This window comes from Mustela nivalis (assembly GCF_964662115.1).
Source record: "Mustela nivalis genome assembly, chromosome: 5".
Taxonomy (NCBI): Eukaryota; Metazoa; Chordata; class Mammalia; order Carnivora; family Mustelidae; genus Mustela; species Mustela nivalis.
In genome coordinates this window covers 14,497,822-14,518,356 of record NC_139024.1, presented here as the reverse complement: position 1 = coordinate 14,518,356, position 20,535 = coordinate 14,497,822, and the positions used below count along the sequence as shown (strand labels likewise).

At 46.3% G+C, this 20,535-nt stretch overlaps 2 protein-coding genes and 1 long non-coding RNA gene across 54 annotated transcripts in view; 1 reads left to right on the top strand and 2 right to left on the bottom strand.

Annotated features, from left to right (window-relative positions):
- ESR1 (estrogen receptor 1) overlaps positions 1-5,878 on the top strand; it is a 413,977-nt gene extending 408,099 nt beyond the window's left edge. For all 18 annotated transcript variants that reach the window (XM_082730084.1, XM_082730096.1, XM_082730087.1 and 15 more), the window contains one exon: positions 1,335-5,878. In XM_082730084.1, the coding sequence (XP_082586210.1) occupies positions 1,335-1,575 (241 nt within the window). In that variant the 3' untranslated portion in view covers positions 1,576-5,878. The remainder of the gene's footprint in view (positions 1-1,334) is intronic.
- Positions 2,259-9,742, bottom strand: LOC309864508. The gene is made up of 3 exons (XR_014311581.1): positions 8,695-9,742; positions 6,978-7,130; positions 2,259-2,328 (listed from the first exon to the last, which is right to left on the bottom strand). It is a non-coding gene; the product is annotated as an uncharacterized lncRNA (long non-coding RNA).
- Positions 9,743-18,315: 8,573 nt separating this feature from the next.
- The window catches only part of SYNE1 (spectrin repeat containing nuclear envelope protein 1), a 464,577-nt gene continuing 462,357 nt past the window's right edge, over positions 18,316-20,535 (bottom strand). For all 35 annotated transcript variants that reach the window (XM_082730051.1, XM_082730052.1, XM_082730041.1 and 32 more), the window contains one exon: positions 18,316-19,264. In XM_082730051.1, the coding sequence (XP_082586177.1) occupies positions 19,229-19,264 (36 nt within the window). In that variant the 3' untranslated portion in view covers positions 18,316-19,228. The remainder of the gene's footprint in view (positions 19,265-20,535) is intronic.

The following is a 20,535-nucleotide window of genomic DNA, read 5'->3' as shown; positions in this document are numbered from 1 at the left end:
AGACCTGAACAGTCTGATGTTGGATTTTCATGGCCTGTTTCCAGCTTGTGCTGACTCTTCCCCTACCAAAATAGGCAACTATTTTCCAGGGCACTCTTTTGGTCCCGTTTCCTCATGATACATAATTCTTTCTAAAATATCTCAAGATCGATAAGAGCTGCTCTATGTCTTTTCCATGGGTGGCGGGTGGGGAAAGAGGAGAGCTGTGGCTTGGGGAAGATGGGGAGGACAGAGGTTAAAAGAAGAAATGCCATTTACCCACATTTCCCTGTGTCCATTTGTCCCTGTTGTCTGAGTATCTAGCACATTCTTGGCACTGCTGTAGGCCCACAGGGTAGGCACATCGCTGCCCCGCAGGGAGCTTGCCCTGACTGTACTGGTGTATGCGAGTGCGGCAAGAATAAGCCTGCGTGTGTCCGGAGAGGAATTTCAGGTTGTCCTGGCCCTGGGAGGAAGACAGAGTAAATGTTAGAGGACAGCCAAAGCCATAGACAGGGCCTTGAAGTCACTACGACTGTGACAGCAAAAGATCTTTCAGAGGAGGCAGCATTTGAAGGTTTGGGGAAGGAGGCCCCAGGCAGAGGGGGCGGCGAGTGCAGACACCCGTGTCTGGAACTGAAGAACTCAGTTTCTTCCAGCTCCTTCTTTAAAAGCTCAGTTACGTTTTTCTTTCTAGCACAAAAGCCGGCTGGGCTAAAAAGCATAAGCCAGGGGAGAAGGGCAGGGGGAGCTCTGAGAGTTCGGCAGAAGCTCCATCACTTAGACCTTGCGGTGCATGAAGGAAATTTAGATTTTATTCTGATTAATGAGCAAACACCTAGAACGTCTGAAACAAGGAAGTCCTTGAACTGTTTTCTGCATTTATTTATTTATTTTTAAGGTTTTATTTATATGATACAGAGATAGTACAAACAGTGAGAGCAGCAGGCAGAGGGAGAAGGAGAAGCAGCCCCCCCGCCCCCCCCCGCAGGGAGCCCGACGTGGGGCTCGATCCCAGGACCCTGGGGCCAAGACCTGAGCCGATGGCAGCCCCTAAACCGACTGAGCCACCCAGGCTACTCCTGTTTTTTGCATTTTAAAAAATTCCCACCTCCATGGCTGTCTGGTCCCTCTTCTCTTTTGAGATGGGTTGCTACTAGAGGGGAAGAGAACCTCAGTTGAGTCAGGGGAAGGCAGCCACCTGCACGGCAGATCCTGAAACGGCTCTTTAAAGGGCGAGAAAGGTGGGCAGGTGTCTTTGGAGTTTGCCTCCCTCGCCCTTGGTGGGCGTCGCGGCGGGACCTAGAGCTCGGGTCGCGCTAACGTGGTCCTCCCCGTGTCTCCCGCCCCCGCAGCAACAAAGGCATGGAGCACCTCTACAGCATGAAGTGCAAGAACGTGGTGCCTCTCTACGACCTGCTGCTGGAGATGCTGGACGCGCACCGCCTGCACGCCCCCGCCGGCCGTGGGGGCGGGAGCGCGCCCATGGAGGAGATGAGCCAGAGCCAGCTGGCCACCACGGGCGCCACTTCGTCACATTCCCTGCAAGCCTATTACATCACCGAGGAGGCGGGGAGCTTCCCCTCCACGGTCTGAGAGCTCCGGGGCCACCCCGAGGTCCTGAGAATCCCCGCGGCCTTTTACCCACGTCGTACTTGGCGATCGCAGAGTCCCGCGCCCGCACTCACTCCAGCTCGCACCCGCCACCGTGGCTTTCTGATATATGAGTGGCCATTTGTTTGCTTGCTCAGTGCTTAGTGGCACGCCTTCTTTGGGGGACAGCCAAAGGGATTCCAGGGCTAAATTCTTGGACTCTCTCTCTCTCTCTCTCTTCTCTCTTTGCTACATTACTAAGCATGAGGATTCTGTAGCTTTCCATGACCAAACTCAGTCAAGGCGCTGGGACTGGGTGACTGTGCATTTAAGCTACTTGTTGAGACCCAGACCTGGAGAGTGGACGTTTCATCTCTGTGAAGTGCTTCTTAGTGGATCTAAGAAAAAGCCACAGGAGAGACTTGAAAGTGGCTCCTTTCCTTGCTGACTTGGAGAGAGTGAGGTCAAGGGTTCATTATGGCATTGTCCTGTATTCCTATAGCAACGTATCATTTTATTAAAGTAATACCTTAAAGCTTTGGCTCTGTTGCATGGCTGGAGCCGAATATTCAGTGATTGTCTACTCATTTGCCCTATAGGAATACAAGATGCCCACAGAGGAGGAAGGCCCCCTAATTGTCAAAACTCTGTCGGTTTGATACGCTGCGCCTTGAGCTGCTGCAGGTTCTTACACTGGTTTTTTGAGAACACTACATGCGGGGCCTGGATTCCAGTTAACTCTTGCTTCCCATGGACCTATGGAAAACACCAAGTTGATCGCAGTTAATTCACCTCCACATAGACCAGTTTCCTTCTAAGGGATAAATTATTGGGGTTTGTTTTTTGCTTTCAATTTATGAAAGAAAGCCTTCTTCCGCCAGGACTTGCCACCCATCAGCTTCAGGCCCTGTTCTCCTGTGGTCTCACACTCACCAGCAGAGGGCGCTCTGCTCAGATCTTCCTGGTGTGTAACTTAGCACAGAGTAAATTCATCACAGGTAGTAGTGCCCAGCGTATGACCAAGGGCAGTTTAAATCAGTGGGCACCCTGGTGACACTCTTAGCGCTGGGACACTTGGAGCAACAGTGAATGTGCATGATCATTGTAAATATTAGAGAACAGGAGGAGAATAGGGCAGCAACCGGAGAAAACTGAAGGTTCACGGTGACCCTGCCTCGGGCTGTAGCTCTACCCAGGAGTGCCCCTGGCAGGCCCTGTGGGCCCAGTGGGGCTGCCCTGGGATCCATGGGTGGCCCTTCTCTTCTCACCACCCTGACTGGAAGGAACAGCAGTAAACAGCTGTGTTCTTCCTGTTGGTTGGCCCAGCACACGGCTGACTGGGGCTAGAAAGCGCGGAATGGAGGCTCACTCCTCAGGCTGCCTGGGACCTGGTCAGACTCTACTCGTTCTTGGTCGTTTAGAGCTCATCCAGAAACCAGGGTTTGGCCTTGGGGAAAAAAACTCCCCTGAAGCTCATTTCATTAAACTTCATAAGCCAAGAAAGCAAGACTAGAATGGGGAGCTGTAGGAATCCTTTGACCTTCAGGCTAAACGAGAAAGGTTCAGTCCAGCCACAGGGCAGCCTACCCTAGGCCTTTGCTTCCCCAGAGCAACTAGGGTGTATCTCTTCTTCTCAGCCAAAAAGTAAGTTTGGTTTCCTCCGGTGACCTCATTGTCTATAATTCAAACCCCACTGAGAAGTGATGTGTTAGCCAACGACCCAGTCAAGCTTCTAGGACTTCTCTTGGGATGCCTATTTCAAAAAGTAGATTTCACTCATTTTTGATTACTTAGTAAGTGAGCACCAAAGGACTGGGAACCTGGGAGGGCCAAAAAATAAAAAAAGTTTTTTTTCATATATGTGCATCTGAATTTAGGAGCAATTTTGTGTATCTGCAGTTAAGAACGTGTTTAGAACATAATTCTTTTGTTGTTGTTTTGTTTAAGAAGCACCTTATATAGTATAATATATATTTTTTTTGAAATTGCAATGCTTTATCAGACAATTGAATGTAGTAATTCCGTTCTGGATTTAATTTGACTGGGTTAAACATGCAAAACCAACGAAAAACATTTAGTTTTTTTTGTATAGCTACCTTGTCATGTATGGAGTCATTGATACCTAGGGCCTGGTGATTATTCATTTAAATGAAGATCACATTTCATATCAACTTTTATATCCACAGTAGACAAAATAGCACTAATCCAGATGCCTATTGTTGGATATCGAATGATAGACAATCTTATGTAGCAGAGATTATGCCTGCAAAGGAAAATTATTCAGGGCAGCTAATTTTGCTTTACCAAAATATCAGTAGTAATATTTTTGGACAGTACCTAATGGGGTCAGTGGGTTCTTTTTAATGTTTATACTTAGATTTTCTTTTAAAAAAAGAAAAACAGACAAAAAAATTCTAGTACTATAGATGATGTAATACCAGCTAAATCCAAACAATAATAAAGTGGAGGGTTTTACATTATTCATCTAATGTGTTTGTATTCATGTTAAAGATACTACTACCTTTGAGATGGGCAGAGAACACCAGATGGTTGGAATGTTAGCCCAGGAAAATTCAAATAGTTTTAGAAATCTCTTTTCATTCTTCTTTGAAGCGCCACTATTGGACAGCTGACACTTTGCAGCTGATACTGCTGTTGGGGGTAGGGAACGTGCTTCTCTCCCCCCCACCCCCAGCCCCGCCATGCTGAGGCAATTTAAGTTTTGAAAGATATAATCAACCTGGGCGTTAGGGTAGGGTGGGGAAGTAGGTTCAGGAATTTCGAGAGTGGGAAATACAGTAATAAGAGCTTTGCAAGTATTTTGAGGCGCATGGATACTGGTATTTGGGGTATGCACCAGGCTTCTGTACCCCTCTTGTGCCCTGTGAACTACGGATGGTAGCCATTTCTAAAATGGCATCTGGAGTTCTATGGAAGACCAGGCATCATCCACTGGACAGTCTAAGGAATAGCTAGCGATCTGAGTTTCTTTTAGCCCTTGCTTAGCTCTGGGCTTGCAGTGATGATTCTGGAAGGCTGATGTGCAACCATCAGAGAAGCTAGTTCATCCAAAGAGAAGACTCTACAGAGGTTGCAAAATCCAGCCCCAAAGGAAGTAGAGTCATTGGTTAGAGTTTCCTCTGAACCTTGCAAGGCTATCTAACCATGCCGTATCCCATGCCTTTTTGTGGGCTGATCAAATAACGGACTTCTTGATCATTTACTCTCGATCACATGAAGGTGTTCTTACATTAAAATCTTATACACTGAAATGGCCACTGATTTAGGCTGTTGGTTTAGAGTACCCCTACACGAAACCAATGCATATCCCTTCCTATTCATATTTTCCCACTCTGAGATGGACTGTGGATGCTGGGAATGATCACTAGGACCGTAGTAGTAGCTAATGTTCACAGGCAAATCCGCTTTGGGAAACGAGTTACTCGGAAGGCAGTTAGAATCGTAGAATAGTTTGTGAGGCAATCCTGCTTCCCTTCGGTGCAAGGCTTGGGAGGACAATCCAGATTACACCGCACACTTCCTAGGTGAACTCCCTGAAAACTTACTCGCAGCTGGAGCAAAGAAATTCAACTGTGGTCCCAAATATTCATCTTTTCACTAGTGTGATTCCTCTGTTTCTGGCTGCATCTCCTTCTCATTTGGGTTAAAGTGAGTGTGGCCTCTTTCTTCGTCGTTTGTCATTGTTTTCTAAGTAACCGCTGGCTCTACTTTGGCACTTCAATTTTGCACTGTCTTTCAGAGGTTCAAGGACAATTTCTCTTCTTCTTCTTCTTCTTTTTTTTTTGCATCCAAATGTGCCTGAACTTTTAAAATATGTAAATGCTGCCATATTCCAAACCCATCTTCAGTGTGTTTGTATAGAGCTGTGTACCCTGGAAACAACATACAGCCCCATGAGCAGGTGCCTGAGATGTGGACCCCTTTGCATTCACAGAGAGGTCATTGGTCATAGAGACTTGAATTAATAAGTGAAATTATGCCAGTTTATGTTCTCTCACAGCTTATAAACAATGCTTTTTGTGCACAACATACTCTTCAATGTAAAGCTCTTGTTTTATGGGAAAAGGCTTATATGCCAAATTGTGTCTGATGGTTTAATATGCCTTTTCGCAGATGCATACTATTACTGATGTGATTCTGTTTTGTTGCAGCTTTGCTTTGTTTAATGAAACACACCTGTAAACCTCTTTCGCACCTTTAAAAAGTAAGGAGTCCAGCGGGATGCTCAAGCACTTGTAAACAATTTTCTCAATCTATTTGATGTTCAAATAAAAAATTAAACAAATGTCAACCGGCTCGGTTTCTGTAAACTCCCTTCATGCTAATGGTTTACCACTGATTGCCTCAAACCAAGGTGGTGGAATGCGAGGAATCCCGAAGATCATTCTGATGCCAGGCTCCTCCCCCCGCCCCGCCCCCTGGCCGCGGCGGGGGGGACAGGAGGAAGTGTGCAGACATTGGAGGCTGGCAGACCTGGCCTCATTTCCTGGTTCTACCACATACAAGGCTTATGACCGCTGGCAATGAATTTTTCAGAGCCTCCCCTTCCTTGTCAACAAAATGGTGACAGTAACACCTAATTCACAGGGTGGTTTTGAGGATTGCATGAGGTGCTTTCATTCTGTATGTGTCTCCACAGTCTCTTTGTCCCTTACTATCCTTCTCTGAATACCAAGGAATGCGGTTGTCTTCATGTGCCGTGTGTTATTTCCAGGGCTCTCCAGCTTTGAGGAGAATGGTTTGCGATCTGTGTGTCAAGGCTGGAATGGGGACTAAAGATAGATTCTACGCACGAACTGGCTCCAGATCACAGTCTCCAATATGACACATTCTTAAGCCTTTAACGGACCTTTAAATTAAGACTTGCCATATTTAGATTTGTTTCTCCCCAAATACAGAATATATACCTCAGGGGAGCAAATGTTCACAATTTGTATTATTTACACCACGGGCTATGTGCATTAAAAAGCTCGTTTTCTGTTCACATTCATGGTTGCTTAAAATTGCAAGATTTAGGGCTACCACCAAATAAGTAGTGCTAAGTCCAGGCAAGCGATGGTCACTCAAGACAGAGATACTCTTTCTACCGGAACTGCCTGCAGACGATCTGGGACACCTGGTTGAAAGTACAGGTGATGTGACTTCCCTTTAGCCGGAGTTTCCTCTGTGTGGATGAGATAACCCCTAAGCCAAAATGTGTTGCACATAAGGAATGATGTTTGATTTTCCTTTCCACCGGCGTTGCAGCACATGCACATTCTCACACAGAAAAGTCCCATTTACTGGGTGCTTCACAATACAACATACTAGCTCTATACAAATTTTTCTAGGTAATCTTTATCTAGTTATGATATGAGGGTAGATATGTTACTGTCCTTACTTACCAGGGAGGAAACTGAGAACGCAGTTAAGTAAGGTTTCCACAGTATCAGAAATCTCAGGAATGGCAGACATCTGATCACTTCTCCGGACTGTAAACATGACTCCCATTTCAGAAACTGGGTTTGAGGTTCTTGGAAGTTAAAGCCATATAACATCTGTGAAAAAAATTTTAAAGATTTATTTATTTATTAGAAAGAGAGAGAGCATGCACAGGTACGCGGTGGCACGGGGAGGGACAGGGGTAGGGGGGGAGAGGGTCCCAAACACTGTCACCACTGAGCACGGAGCCCAATGCTCCATCTCATGACCCCTAGATCATGATCTGAACCGAAACCAAGAGAAAAAGGCTTAACCCACTGAGCCACTCAGGCGCCCCAATACATGTGAAATTTTAATCAAGATCAGAGAATGTGCTAATTTTTTATTTAACCAAGTTGACATTTTATGAGTAGAAAAATTCACATGAACTTTTAAGGCAAAACATGAGTCTTAGGGCATTTTGGACAGGAAGCTTAATGCTATGTCCCTCAAGTTCTGAAAAAAATGTGTCCCCCTCCCTTTCCGATGGGTGGCCCTTGGACAGCAGAGCCTGCGAAGCACTTCTTTTGCTACCGTCCCTGACACTTAGTGCCAGAGATTTTTGGTTTCTGAGGTTGTACCAGGCACACCGTCCTGCCCCTGGTTTCTGCCAGGAATGGCGGGGGAGGAGTGATTTTCCTCTGCACCTTGGCACCAGGGGGAGAACTATTTCTAGCTGATGACCCGAGACCTTGAGGTCTGAGGCAGCGGCACCCCACCAGAAGTGGGGCTTTTAGAGGGGACCGTACCTAGGTGAGGCTCACTCCCTTTCTTTGTCACAAGACCAGCACCTAGCTCATGGCCCAGGAAAAGGACCATGGCCTTCAGCCAAGGCACTTAGTGTCTGGGTAGAAGGGACAAAACAGTGGCTCTCATCCCAATTAGATGAAAGACAAGGAAAAAAAAAAAACAAACCTGAAGCAAGGAAGCCTTTGGGAAAACATTTTCTAAAGTGATTTTGAAACGGGGTGGGAAGCTTCAGTGGCCAGACAACTACGGAGCAGAGGAAAAGAGTCCAAAGTGGCCGGTTCTGGACTCTTGGCCATGAGCCAGTCACTCAGAAGGCCGCAAGATAGCACTCTGCATGACTTTCTGGACTCCGTGCCCTGCTAGGCCTTTCCGCAGCACTCGACCTGTCAGCAGATGCCTTTTTATCAAGACATCAAAAACTGTGAGAAAAGCCAATGAAAGGTTTGTGAGCTGATAAATATTTTTTATGGGATGACTGAATGCTTGAGTTCATCCCAGGCTCAACAGAGTTTCAGCCATGAAGGTTCTTGAGTATTTCCACATTTACAACCAGAAAAAACACGTGGGAATCCCGAGGATGCCTAAACCCAGGCTGGGGATGGGGCAGGAACAACAAGAGGTTGTGGTCACAGGAGGGAATCCTGTCACTGCCAGCGGCAGCTGCCTTGTGTGTCATCCTAGTGCCTCAAGGACACCAGGTGCAGCTGGCTTTCTGGGGTTCAACCGTACCAGGGAAGCTTGTCCTTCAATATGAAGGAAAGGGCTGAATGTGCGATGCCGGAACTGCCCCCTGCTTCATGGGAGATGGATTATAAACCAGAGCAAATCATCCATTCACTTATTTTTGAATGTATTATTAAATGCTGAAAAATGGCTCTTAGCAGTCCTTACCATAGGGGCACCCAGGTGGCTCAGTCAGTTCAGCGTCCACCTCCTGATCTCAGCTCAGGTCTTGATCTCTGGGTCATGAGTTCAAAGCCCCACGATGGGCTCCGTGCTAGGCATGGAGCCTACTTAAACAAAACAAACACACAAAACAATCCTTATAATCGAATCCATTCTTGAATGCAAAAAATAAAATGTGTAAAAAGAAAAGCTTTAGTGGATTTATGGGGGAAAAAAAAAAAAGCTGGGAGGTTTGCATAGAGAGTCTTGTTTTCATTACTTGGCAAGGTTGGTACCAAGCCCTTCTAGCCTAGGATCATGAGACCCTGGATCCAGGAAGAAGAAAGACCTGAATCCCAAGAGAACAGAACCCAAGGCAGCTCCAGGCTTCACACTACGGAAAAAACTGCTAAGCTTTGGACCATGTTTTAAAAAAAATAATAATGGGAAGTCAACATCAGAGAACTTAAAGCAATACAGAGATTATTCATTATTCTCTACGAATGCATAGAGGCAGAAAGATAAAATGGGTTCCCTCTCAAATTTCCTGTGTTCCATTTCCACTAAAATATCCTGACAAGTGGGTCTTCCTGTTCTCCAGCCCCCTACCCCTCTGATACTGGAGATTTGCACTCTCTGATGCTGGCAGGGCAGCTCACCCTTGGGGGTACCACAAGGCCGCCAGGAGAAGAAACTGCTCGATGAAACCCCAGGGAAGGGGTACCAGGACCTCACAGAATCAAAAGAATCCAAAACCCTGAACAAACAAGGTTCATCACCTGCCTGACTACCATCTGGGTCACCATCTAGGTCCCCGACCTCCCACTCCTGCAGAGCTCTGGGAAGCCAGGGGTGCCCTGTCTTTGCCAGTGGGAAGTCCCCGGCTCTGAGAAAGGAGCTCTGCACAGGGGCCAGAACCCTTGCTCTCCTGATGCCAGCACTCACAGTGGAGGGAACACCAAGGACCCCGGAACCTGGCAGATGCTCCAGCTAGGACACAAACAACGTGATTGCTGACCAGCCAAAGGATTTGCAGAACTTTCTGTGCCTACCACCCAGGAGCGAAGATGTCATTTCCATTCCAAGCAAGAGCATTGCAGCCCTCGCCTTACCCGCTCCCTGTCCCCCAAACAAAACCCAACAAAAACAACTGGGGGAAAAAAATGAAAGAATGTTCCATGGAAGCCATAGAGGGAGGAACCGCAAAAGGCAGCCAGATTGAGGTACGGGAGGGCTGATCAAGTATTGAGCTACCCCAGCAGGGATGCCATGCTGAGCAATCCTACCAGGACTTGGGAGTCTGACTGGCCCCAGGGTCACGCTGAGAATAGCCCTGCAGCCAGTGTTGTTACTCCTGGGCAACTCCTGGGTGGGCAAGCTTTTCTCCTCCCAGAAAAGTCTGAAAATTAATGTGCGCTCTAGAAACTCTTCCCATAGCTATTTCTGAAATCAGTTTGACGTTAGAGGAAACAATCATCAAATGGCCAGCATATCTGTCCCTTCTTGTCACGCACCATACAGGACACACACTGATGTCTTCAGGCCTCAACAGAACCTCCTGCAGTGGGGACTAGCCTTGTTCCTCAGGAGGCTAATGAGGACCAGAGAGGTGAGGTAACTTGCCCAGACTACACAGCTAGGAGGTGGTCCAGCTACCGGGTTGAGCTGGCTGGGCTTGTGGCCCTTGAGTCTCTGCTACAGGGGAGCCTCCTTCATAAGACTTGGACACAGAGGACTTTATAAACGTCCAGGACCTTCCTTCCTCTATCAGGTTTCCATTCTGATCAGCAGAATCCGTGAGGGTGGTGGAGGACAGGAGGGGCCGAGCCCCACGCCAAGCCCGGCTTAAGGAGGCAGAATGGTTAAGGCAGGTTGTTGATTAGGAGCAAATTTTAAGGAAAAAGTCAAGCAAGTGAATCTTCGAAGCCTGTCTCGGGGAGGAAAGGCATATTAGAAGCCGCCCGGGCTTTCTGAGGGACTGCTGGTGCCCCCACCCCCACCACTTCCGGTGCCCCACCCCCACCACTTCCGGCGCCCTACCCCCACCACTTCCGGTGCCCCACCCCCACCACTTCCGGGTTCCCCCGCCCCCGCCACTTCCGGTGCCCCCCTGCCCCCAGCACTTCCGGTGGCCATGCTGTCCCTGATGGACTGATCTCACCCGCAGGTGGAAACTTCTGGAGCAGAGAGTAGTTTAGAAAGCCAAGGTGTTACTTGAGCAAAGGAATCTCACTGGGAGGACCTCTCTCTGGGGTTCACTGGATACCCTCCGTCAGGGAGTCTCCTCGTCCGAAATTGGGGGCTCGCCCACTGTGGCCCTTCCACCCTGGAACTGGAAGCCACACTAAGTTCACCATCCAGTGCGAAGTCAGCCATGAAGATGGTACTTTTAATAAGCGACCTCCAAACATTTATGCTGAGCATATCCAAATTGTTTTTTTAATTAAAAAGCAAATCAAATGTCTCTCAGGCAACAACAGAAGTACCCTTTTGGCTGATTTTAAAATTATCAGTATTACAGCAATTAGGATCTCAAAAACAAATCATGCTCCTTGTCACAATTTAAATAATATACTTCAAATAGTTTCTCCCCCTGATGATTCTATTCACAATGTGAAGCCTTGAATTTCATATATATCCTTCTAAAATTTTCCTTGCCTTAGGCAATTAACATGGGTTTTCTTCCTACAAAAATGGGAAAGTATTTAGACACTATTCCATAGCTTTTTTAAAAAATTTAACATCTTCCTCAATAAATATAGATTAATCTCATTTTAAAAAATAGTTGCATTATAGTAAATATTAGGTATGCAGTCAAATTTATTCAACAAGCCCCATGCTGGCTTTTGGCTGCTAAAGCTAGTGATAAAAGGAAGTATCATTGTCTTGTTCCCTACTGGCATTGGGGCAATTGTCTGGAAGTTGACAAGTAGCTTCCTACTTCACGTTAAAACTACAAAATGACTCCAGATAGATTAGAAACCTACTGGAAGAAAATGCAAGCAACCATTTTCATAATTTTGGAGAGGAAAAGACCTCCTTACTATAGACTATCCAGAATCTTTAAAGGAGAAAGAACCTGTCAGATATGAGGACATAAAAATTAAAATGTTCTGTGTAACTAAAGGACTGTATAACGTCAAGACAAATGATATACAGGGTTATTTATTTCTCTAATATATAAAGCATTCCTCGGAAATGGTAAAAAAGTGAAAGAAAAACAAGAGAAAAGTAGAGGTTATGGAAGACATATGAATAAAAGACAGAGGTAACAAAAACAGAATCATCATATAAACAGGTCACAGAAATGCAAATTTTAAAAACAATGAGCTACTGTTGCCCTCCATTGGGCAATATTTTAGAAAAGTGGTAACATTTGGTCTAGCTCTTCCAAACTTGTCTGGGGCATGGCACTCACCAGAGAGCTACCGACGAATATTGATCCTCAGGGCTCGTGATTTAATTAGCTTAAGGTGAGGCATGGGATTTTACATTTTTGTCAGTTCCCTGAGAGATTCTAATGTGCAGAATTTAGACATTGATAACTTAGAAATGATTCCCATAACTTAGAAATCACTGCTTTAGATTAGGGGGAGTGGGGAGTGAAAATACTGTTCTCTTCCCCACTGTGGGGGGTGGGGATTGTAAATCACTACAACTTTTCAGAAAATAACCTGGCAAATTTATTGAAATTTACAATGTCCATACCTTTATGATTCAGAAATTCCACCTAGAACAATGCTTTTACGGAACTAAAGACAGCAATACCCAAAGATATGTATGCAGATACATGCGAGTCAACAGCAGCATGGTTTGACAGGAAAAATCTGGAAGGAACCCACCATTGAAGGAAGATCTTGAGGAGTCCAGTGAAATAAACACGTATGTACTAGGTCTGCGGAACTCTGTTAAGTTAAAAATGCAAGTCACAGAAAAAATAGAGCTCATCTTTAAAAGCAGTACGTGTGTACTGTTTGAATAACGAAATCAAAAAGCTTAGAAAGGTAACACCAAATAGAGGAATGAGAAGGAGGTCAGAAACTGCTCATTTTTCTTTAGGAAACAGGAAAATCTTTTGAAGTTCAAATGGTTGACTTTAACAATTAGCCTTTAAAGTAGAACTTATAAAAAAGAGAACGAAATGGGGTTTGTCTTTAGATGTATTAAAACTTATAATAGGGGCACCTGTGTGGCTCAGTCAGTTAAGCGGCTGCTTTTAGCTCAGGTCATGATCCCAGAGACCTGGGATCGAGTCCTGCATTGGGCTCCTCGCTCAGCGGGGAGCCTGCTTCTCTCTCTGCCTCCTCTGCCTGCCACTCTGCCCGCTTGTGCTCTCTCTAAATCGCTCTGTCAAATAAATAAATAAAATCTATAATAAAGTAACAGATATACCGTGCCAGTCAGTATATTAGTGGTTATATTTATACTATTTACTATATATCTATGTTATATCAATATGTAGTCAGATATAATATAGATATATACATTATAACTTTGTAGTCAGATATAATATAGATATACACATTACGTTTGTAATCAGTTTTTCCATGTAATTCCATATACTGCTACAATTAAGACAGCAATGGAAAGACAGATCAACAGCACACCAGAGTCCAGAACAAAAATCCAGATTTATGCGAAAACTTATTTGATGCAATGGATAAGTTTGTGGGGGAGGATGGGAAAATCGCTTATAACGAATGTGGGCTCTGTGGCCAGCGAGAGAGAGTGAACCAGTCCCAAGATGGAGAAATCTGGGGCAGGTGGTGGCCTAGAGCCCAGAGTGGTACATCGCTAATGAGTTTTCAGGTAGCACAGACGTCCTGGACCCGAACCGCACCTGGAGGGCCCTGGCCCGGGACAGACCGCACCCCTGCAGTTTCCGGTCAACCTGCGAATCCCACAGAGGTGGGGAAGGGGAGGGAGGTGAGCTGTGCTGGGGGGGTTGGGGTTGGGGGGACCACTGGGAACGCTCGGCAGTGTCGACAGCTGCTTGGCAGCCTCACTTTCCGAGCTCAGCAACTGCCTCAAGAATGTGTCCAGCAGGATTCGGGCCTGGGCTTGGAAAGCACATCTGTGAGGCGCCGACCCTACTGTGGGGCAGGAGGACCCGGATTTCTTCTCCACCGCCTGTGGCACTGATACAGTCCGTCATGGGTACCACAGCCTACCAAGGACTGTCTTCTGATAAATGGGAGTTTTTAAATTGTTATGTTCCTGCTCCTGTATTAGGTAACAGGTTTAAAAAAAAAAAATGGCAAGGTTGATTTATTTTCCTGTGACCTTTATATTTTAGAAGGATTATACCCCTGTCCCAACTGGCTTCCTCGGCTCCCCAGATTAAATGTTCCTCATCGTTCAGCAAATGGTATGGGGTTACAGCATGTCGCTGTGTTTTTTATTAGCAATTCTCAACTGTCTGGCTTCTCGAGCCTTCCAAGATTCTCCTTCCTCAGCAGTTCCAGTGAATTCCTCCAGAGCCTGCCCTTGCCCAGTGTCCTGCCCAGTGGCAGGAAATGCCCCCGATTCACCCGCTCCTTTCACTGACTCGTATGAATGAGGATTCTTCCCCAAATTCAGGCTCCTCTATGGCATTCCCAAATGGATTCCTGGAAGAGATTTTTAAACTCTGAGGGAGACGTCAGTGAGAAGCCAGGAGCTGAAAAATAAAAGCCATTCCTTTTCAGTTTCATTGTCTCTGGATTAATGGAAGTCTGACAGTCAGCCTCTTATCACAGTGTTTTATTAAATCTAAAACAGAAATGACCACTCTTGGTAAAATGTCCCTTCGCGTCACCTGAACTTGGTGCTGTTCACGACAAACGGCTTCCATGCCCGTCCATCGCCTCCCTGTCCCTGCGTCCGCAGATGAACACTCACGCTCTTCAGAAACACACACGCCACCGTCACATAGATCAGGTGACGAAGAAGCGAAAAGAAGAAATTTGCTGCTAGGAAATGACAAAGACAGATGCAATAGATTTAAGCTCCCCTTTCTCCCCTAAATCAAACACTGTTTCTGTTTGGTTCCCTTCTAGTCTCATTGACCTTGAACCCCGGTTTCAGGCCATCACTGGTGGAGCCAAGTACACATTCTTCCATATTCAAAGGACCTGTGAGGGTTGCACAAGAAGTGATGGTGTCCCTCCTGGCTGAGACCGGCCTCCTGAGCTCTGGCGCAGGTCACGCACCACAGTGGGCATTGGATAAACACCGTGACAGGAAGGGAATGTCCTCTGCCTGGTGTGTCTGGACCTATTCAGGGCGCCCTCCGGGCCTCTTCCTTCTCCACAGTTCCCCGAGGATACATCTGGTGATGGCGGCCCGGTGGGCAGCGGGGAACGAATCCACCCAGTGTGGCTGGTCCCAGGCCCACCCACACCAGCGCCTGGAGACCCTGTGTTTTTGGCCACGATCAGCTTTCATAAAACAACCTGCTCCACCTCTTTTTGCTTTACAATATCTTCCGTGGCTTTAGTTTAGCTTTAGTTTCTTAATAATTGGCCCCGGAGCATAGGCTGTAAATCAGTTGACCACAACCTGCGTTTTTGAACAGGAAATCCCAGACCTCAGCTTGCTGAATTTCTCATCCAAGCCTTTTGAAGGTGTCTCTCCTCTCTTCGTACAAAAACAAGGGAAGCTGCTGCCGCCCCATTTTCCAGGAGGCAACACTCCTGCTCCCCAGGGGCGGTTTTCCCAAAAAGTCTTTCACTCGTCCTTGGAATTCCCGTGAAGTCTCTACTTTTAGGTCTCCAAGCCTTTACTTCTCCATGTTAGCTCTACAGGTTTTCCTCTTTCCTCACCACTTCTAACAGTTCCTGGTTGTCTGCGCAATCTCACCATGTTCCCAGTCGGCCAGTGGCTCTGGGCCTTGCCCCTCCTCGTCCCCCACTCTCGGGATCACCGGCTACCTCCAGGCCATAGCAGGGCCCGTGGCAGTCTTTAACTCCAGAAATGAGGGCCCTTTTGCCCCCTCAATATTCTTTTAAACCCCCTCCTCTTGTCCCCAAACATCCTTTCTTTCTTACCAGGGTTGGCTGGGGTGCAGGTAAGGGTTCTCCTGATGCTTTCCTGTGTTCCCTTTCTCAAGAGACAGGCAAGAGTGTGAGAGCGCCAAGCAGATGTACAAGCCCCATTGGTGGCTGGCTTGGTCCTCAAGAGCCTGGTCGTATCACCCCCTGGGGAAAAGCCAGGACCTCACGGCTTCAATGTTTCCACCCGCCAGGACTTTCCACTTCTGTTCTGTCTCATTGTTGGATGAAGTCTTCAAAAATTAAATAGAAATGCACCTCACCCATCCCTCTGGGTGCTTCACAGGCTTATTTAGAAAGGCACAGAAGGATTAGAAGATTTTTCTTAGTCAAAACTAAACTTTTTTCTCAGCCACATTTAACACTTGATTCTTCGGTGATGGGAGATGCCTCGTCAGTGAAGTAATCATAATGCGGAGAAGGGCCCTGCCGTCTCTTGGTGCTGGTCTCCATGAGTAATGTCTCATTCTGTGGTGATTTTCCTGAGAGCAGCAACATTTGTCTGTTGTAGGGCTGGACTGCCCCGACCCCACTACTCGGGAGGAGTAGCAGGGAAGTGAGGTAAAAGCGTGGCCCCATCTCCGGAAAAAGTGCCTGCAGCTCATTCTCTGCCACAGCTCACAGCCTTTCCAGAAGCAGGAGGATGGGAAACTTTAACACAGGTTTCTCTCTTTTTTTGGGGGGGGGGATGGGCAGAGCCAGTTGAGACTTTATTTGGGACAAGACACTCAAATTGGTTTTTAGTTGGAGGCATGGACAAGAAGGGGTACCCAGGGCAGCAGAACCGCCCCCACGGGCAGGCTGAGGACTGGGGCTGAGTGAGTCTTAGGTGAGTCTCCTGTTCCCAATGCTTCCCTGCACAGCTCCTTCCCCCAAAGGCTCTATGGCAGCCATGAGAGCAGGGAGGCTGGGTGGGACCACAGTGGTTATTCACTCGGACAGGACATCAGACGACTCGGACACCAGCTTCCCGTCACGGGTCTCAATCTTCTTCACCACCGTCGGTGAGGGAACAGATCAGAGTTGAGTTATTCTTATTTTAAATAAGAGAAACACAGGTTTTTCTTATTTAAAATAAGAATATCTCAACTCTGATCTGTTCCCTCACCGACGTTCTGGGGAAAAGAGATAGGAATCATCTGACAGTAGAAAACAGAATGCTCGGGGCACCTGGGTGGCTCAGTGGTTAAAGCCTCTGCCTTCGGCTCAGGTCATGGTCTCAGGGTCCTGGGATCGAGCCCTGCGTTGGGCTCTCTGCTCAGTGGGGAGCCTGCTTCCTCCTCTCTCTCTGCCTGCTTCTCTGCTTACTTGTGATCTGTCAAATAAATAAAATCTTAAAAAAAAAAAAAAGAGAACAGAATGCTCATGTGAGGAAAATTCAGTAGGGGGAAGTCTTGAATATAGTCTAAGAGTGGGCCGCGAAGTCTTCAGGGAGGGTGGCTTTGTGAGTTGAGTCTTATCGGAGAGGATAGAAAGAGTGGTAAGAACAGAACTGTGGAGGTAAGAGGAGATGGGGAAGTTCTTTTCAACAGTCAGGCTACAATCACGTCAGGTGTCTGTTTCTAAAGCAAGCCCCCCAGGTCGTACCCCCCAGAGATGGGATGAGAAGGTCTGTAGTGACCCCAGGAACTGGGAGAACTAATAATCCTCAAGGAACCCTAGTTGAGATTCACTCAGGCTACATCATCATGGAAACCATGGCAGGCAGCTTCAGGTTGAGTACCTCAGTTTGGTTTAGATTCTCCAAGTAGAGCAAGATTTGTGCACTAAATGCCCACAGGAGTAAACTGGGACAGGTAGTGGGCAGAGTTAATAGGCAAATGTAAAAACTGTCTCTTCGTGCTCTTCAAGTGACAGCAACCACGTCACCCCTGCCATGATTGGCATGCAAGAGTATATACCCAAGGCACCAGAGCTTTCCATGTTCAAGGGAAGCCTGAAACCTGGGCTTTATATAAATCCTCCTCTTCCAGTTATTAAAGGATGGATTAAAAGTCCATGAGCACCAAGCAATTCCACGATGGCCGCTGGCTGGCAAGATCGGAGGGGCAGAATAAAATCTTATTATATTTGGACTTGAATGGTGGATGAAAACTCTATTTCTTCTAGCAGGTAATGAAAAGCAACAGAGGGTTTTGGAGTAGAGTAGGAAGGCAGCTATGCTAACCACTATACCACCAACGCTTGGAGTAGAGTAGGGATGTGAACAGGAGAGCTTTAAGAAAATCCACATAGCTGTTGAGTATCCTTGGGATGGAAAGGGGATGTGGTCTCCATGAGAAGGTTAGTGTGGGGTTTCTTCCAACTGGGCAAAGGGAAGAGAGAAGAAAGGAGGCTGTGAAAAATGCTGGGGAGTAAAAGGTCAGTGGATTTGATTAGCTGTGGGAAGGGGAAAGGGAAAGAAATCATCCAGAGTCCTTTATGTCTAAATGTGCGCTACCCGCGATCATCTTTTTCTCTTTCATATATACTTATGTTTCAGCTTCTCTTATTCTCCACAAAGGATCATTTAGGTTGTGCTATGCTAAGTGCCTGCTTAGTATGTAAATTTAGAGTCATTTCTCCAGGGGGGAGAAAAAAAAAATCACAGACAACATATTTTATAGTATCTATAATAAATGCAAAGAAATCAATACAAACAAAACTTGGCTTTAGCAAACTGTACATACATAAATAACTTTTCTTTGACTGTAACATTCAACTTTTTTTCACATAAAGCCTTTCATGATCTTATTTATTACATCCAGTTTTTCTTTATACCTTTAAAAAAAGTGCCTTTAGATTTACAGCTTGTGCTTCTAAAGCAAAGGTTAGAATCTCATGCCCCAAAGGAAACAAGGTAAAAAGAAAGGTGCCATATAAGCTCTTAAAAACTGTATGTTACAAGGTTCTAAAATCTCATCAGCATTGGTTGTTTGGTACATTGCTCGATGCCAGCATGGCTCCCAGGAGAGTCCTTTATTGAATGGATGGAGCAGTGCTGTGGGAGAGCTGCTCAGTCTAGTGACGTCTTGGGTGTGCATAGCATGAGCCAATGGCCCAGAATTCATGCATCCAGAGAATGTTGGAGGACCTCAATCTCTTTAGCGCTGAGGCTCAGAGTTTGTCTGTCTGCTCTCCTCCTGTCCTAGTTTACCATCCACCTTTGGAGCCATGGTTTCACCCACGGGACATGGAGGAGAGCTAAAGCTGCCGCACCGAGGGCATTCGCCAAGATTTGGGTCCTGTTTTTGCTAGCTTGGGATCCCTTTTGGCCAAACCCTCCTTATGCTACCAGCACCGCTGCAGATGGCGTCTGCTTGGTTCAGAGCGGAGGAGGGCCGTTTGTGTATCTGAGCATGGGGTGGAATGATCGGGCAAAGTTGTTGGAGAGGGCACAGCTGTAGTCCTCCTCTGACATCGGCACGAGGCAGGCGAGCCCGATGAGGAGCAGCAGGAGAAGCTGAAGCGGAAGAGCCGCTCGGAGGACTCTGAACCAGAAGGCTCGGCCGGACCGAGCGGGCCGAGGCTCAGAAAGGGAGGAATCGGAGCCACCTTTTATGGACCTGAGAGGAGAATCAACATAAATAACTCAAGTATCTCCAGTGTTGGATGGATGCTGCTTTCTGCTTCCTCACCTTCCTGAAAGCTAAACCCAACCCGTCCTAGCAATGAGCGGGCGGCCTTCTGCAGTATGCCCGCGTGATCTCCCCACCACCACAAGAAGAGTTTGTTTTTTTTTTTTTGGACACATCACTGATGAAAAAATAAACATTTAGTCAGTCAACGTAAGGCAACTGATTGGTTTCAAATCCCATACCTTAATTTGGTAAAACACTTTCCATCCACAAAGATAACTGCTCTACACACATCCGACCAGCATAGATCAAGCAGATCCAGGATAATTAAAATGTGGATGTTTGATGCAGGACATTTTGGTTTAAGGGTGTCAGTAGCACCATTAGGCAAAATTAGTTGCTGTCAGAATTATGCAAAGTATCCCATCGTGCCATCTTGGATGGGCCGAAACCTATGCAGCAAGGTTAAAAACAGCGGCAGCCATCTTGAAGAGAGTCAAAGTTCAAATAGTCTTAGAGTAGACCCTGGTTTCATCTTGCACTGAATCAGCATCTGACCCTGAGCCATGTGGGTCCCAAAGCTGTCTGTGAAATGGTGGCAGCATGGTTAGCCTACAGAGCACTTGTGTGGGATGGCGTAGATTCTAGGCCAATTCTATCTATTGCTGGCACTGTGACTTTGGGAAACAGACACCATTTTCGGAGAACAGATGATCTTCTTGAAGGCTCCTTCTAGACTCACAGTTCCAAGTTTTCCTATCTACTTCCATTTTCCCTTCTAATTTTAAATAGTACATTAGAGATTAAGTATGAATTTCAGCATTCTTAAGAAAGACTGCAAAATTCTGAATATGGAAGTGAAGTCCTGGGTGAGGTACACTATTTTCTCTTTGTGAGTATCCACTAATGTCTTATGTGGTTATGAGCAGAAAAGCCGTAGAAGGAAATGGTATTTACGAGAGGCATTTGGTACACACATACACACAAAACACTCCACGAACAAAAAGAATATATGTACCAATGAGACACATTTCCCCATACCTACTACGAATTTCCTAATGGTGATAATATCACTAAGTGTTATAGTATCACTTAGGGTAAAGACACTGAATATGAGGCGACTGGAGAAATAAAGTTTAAAAACTATATTGGTTACTCTACATTTTTCTCATAAGAAAACATTATGTTTCCAGGTATCCTATAAGCCATTACTTTCTGAAAACAGATACATTCATAGCAGTGAGGGATAAGGGGTGGCA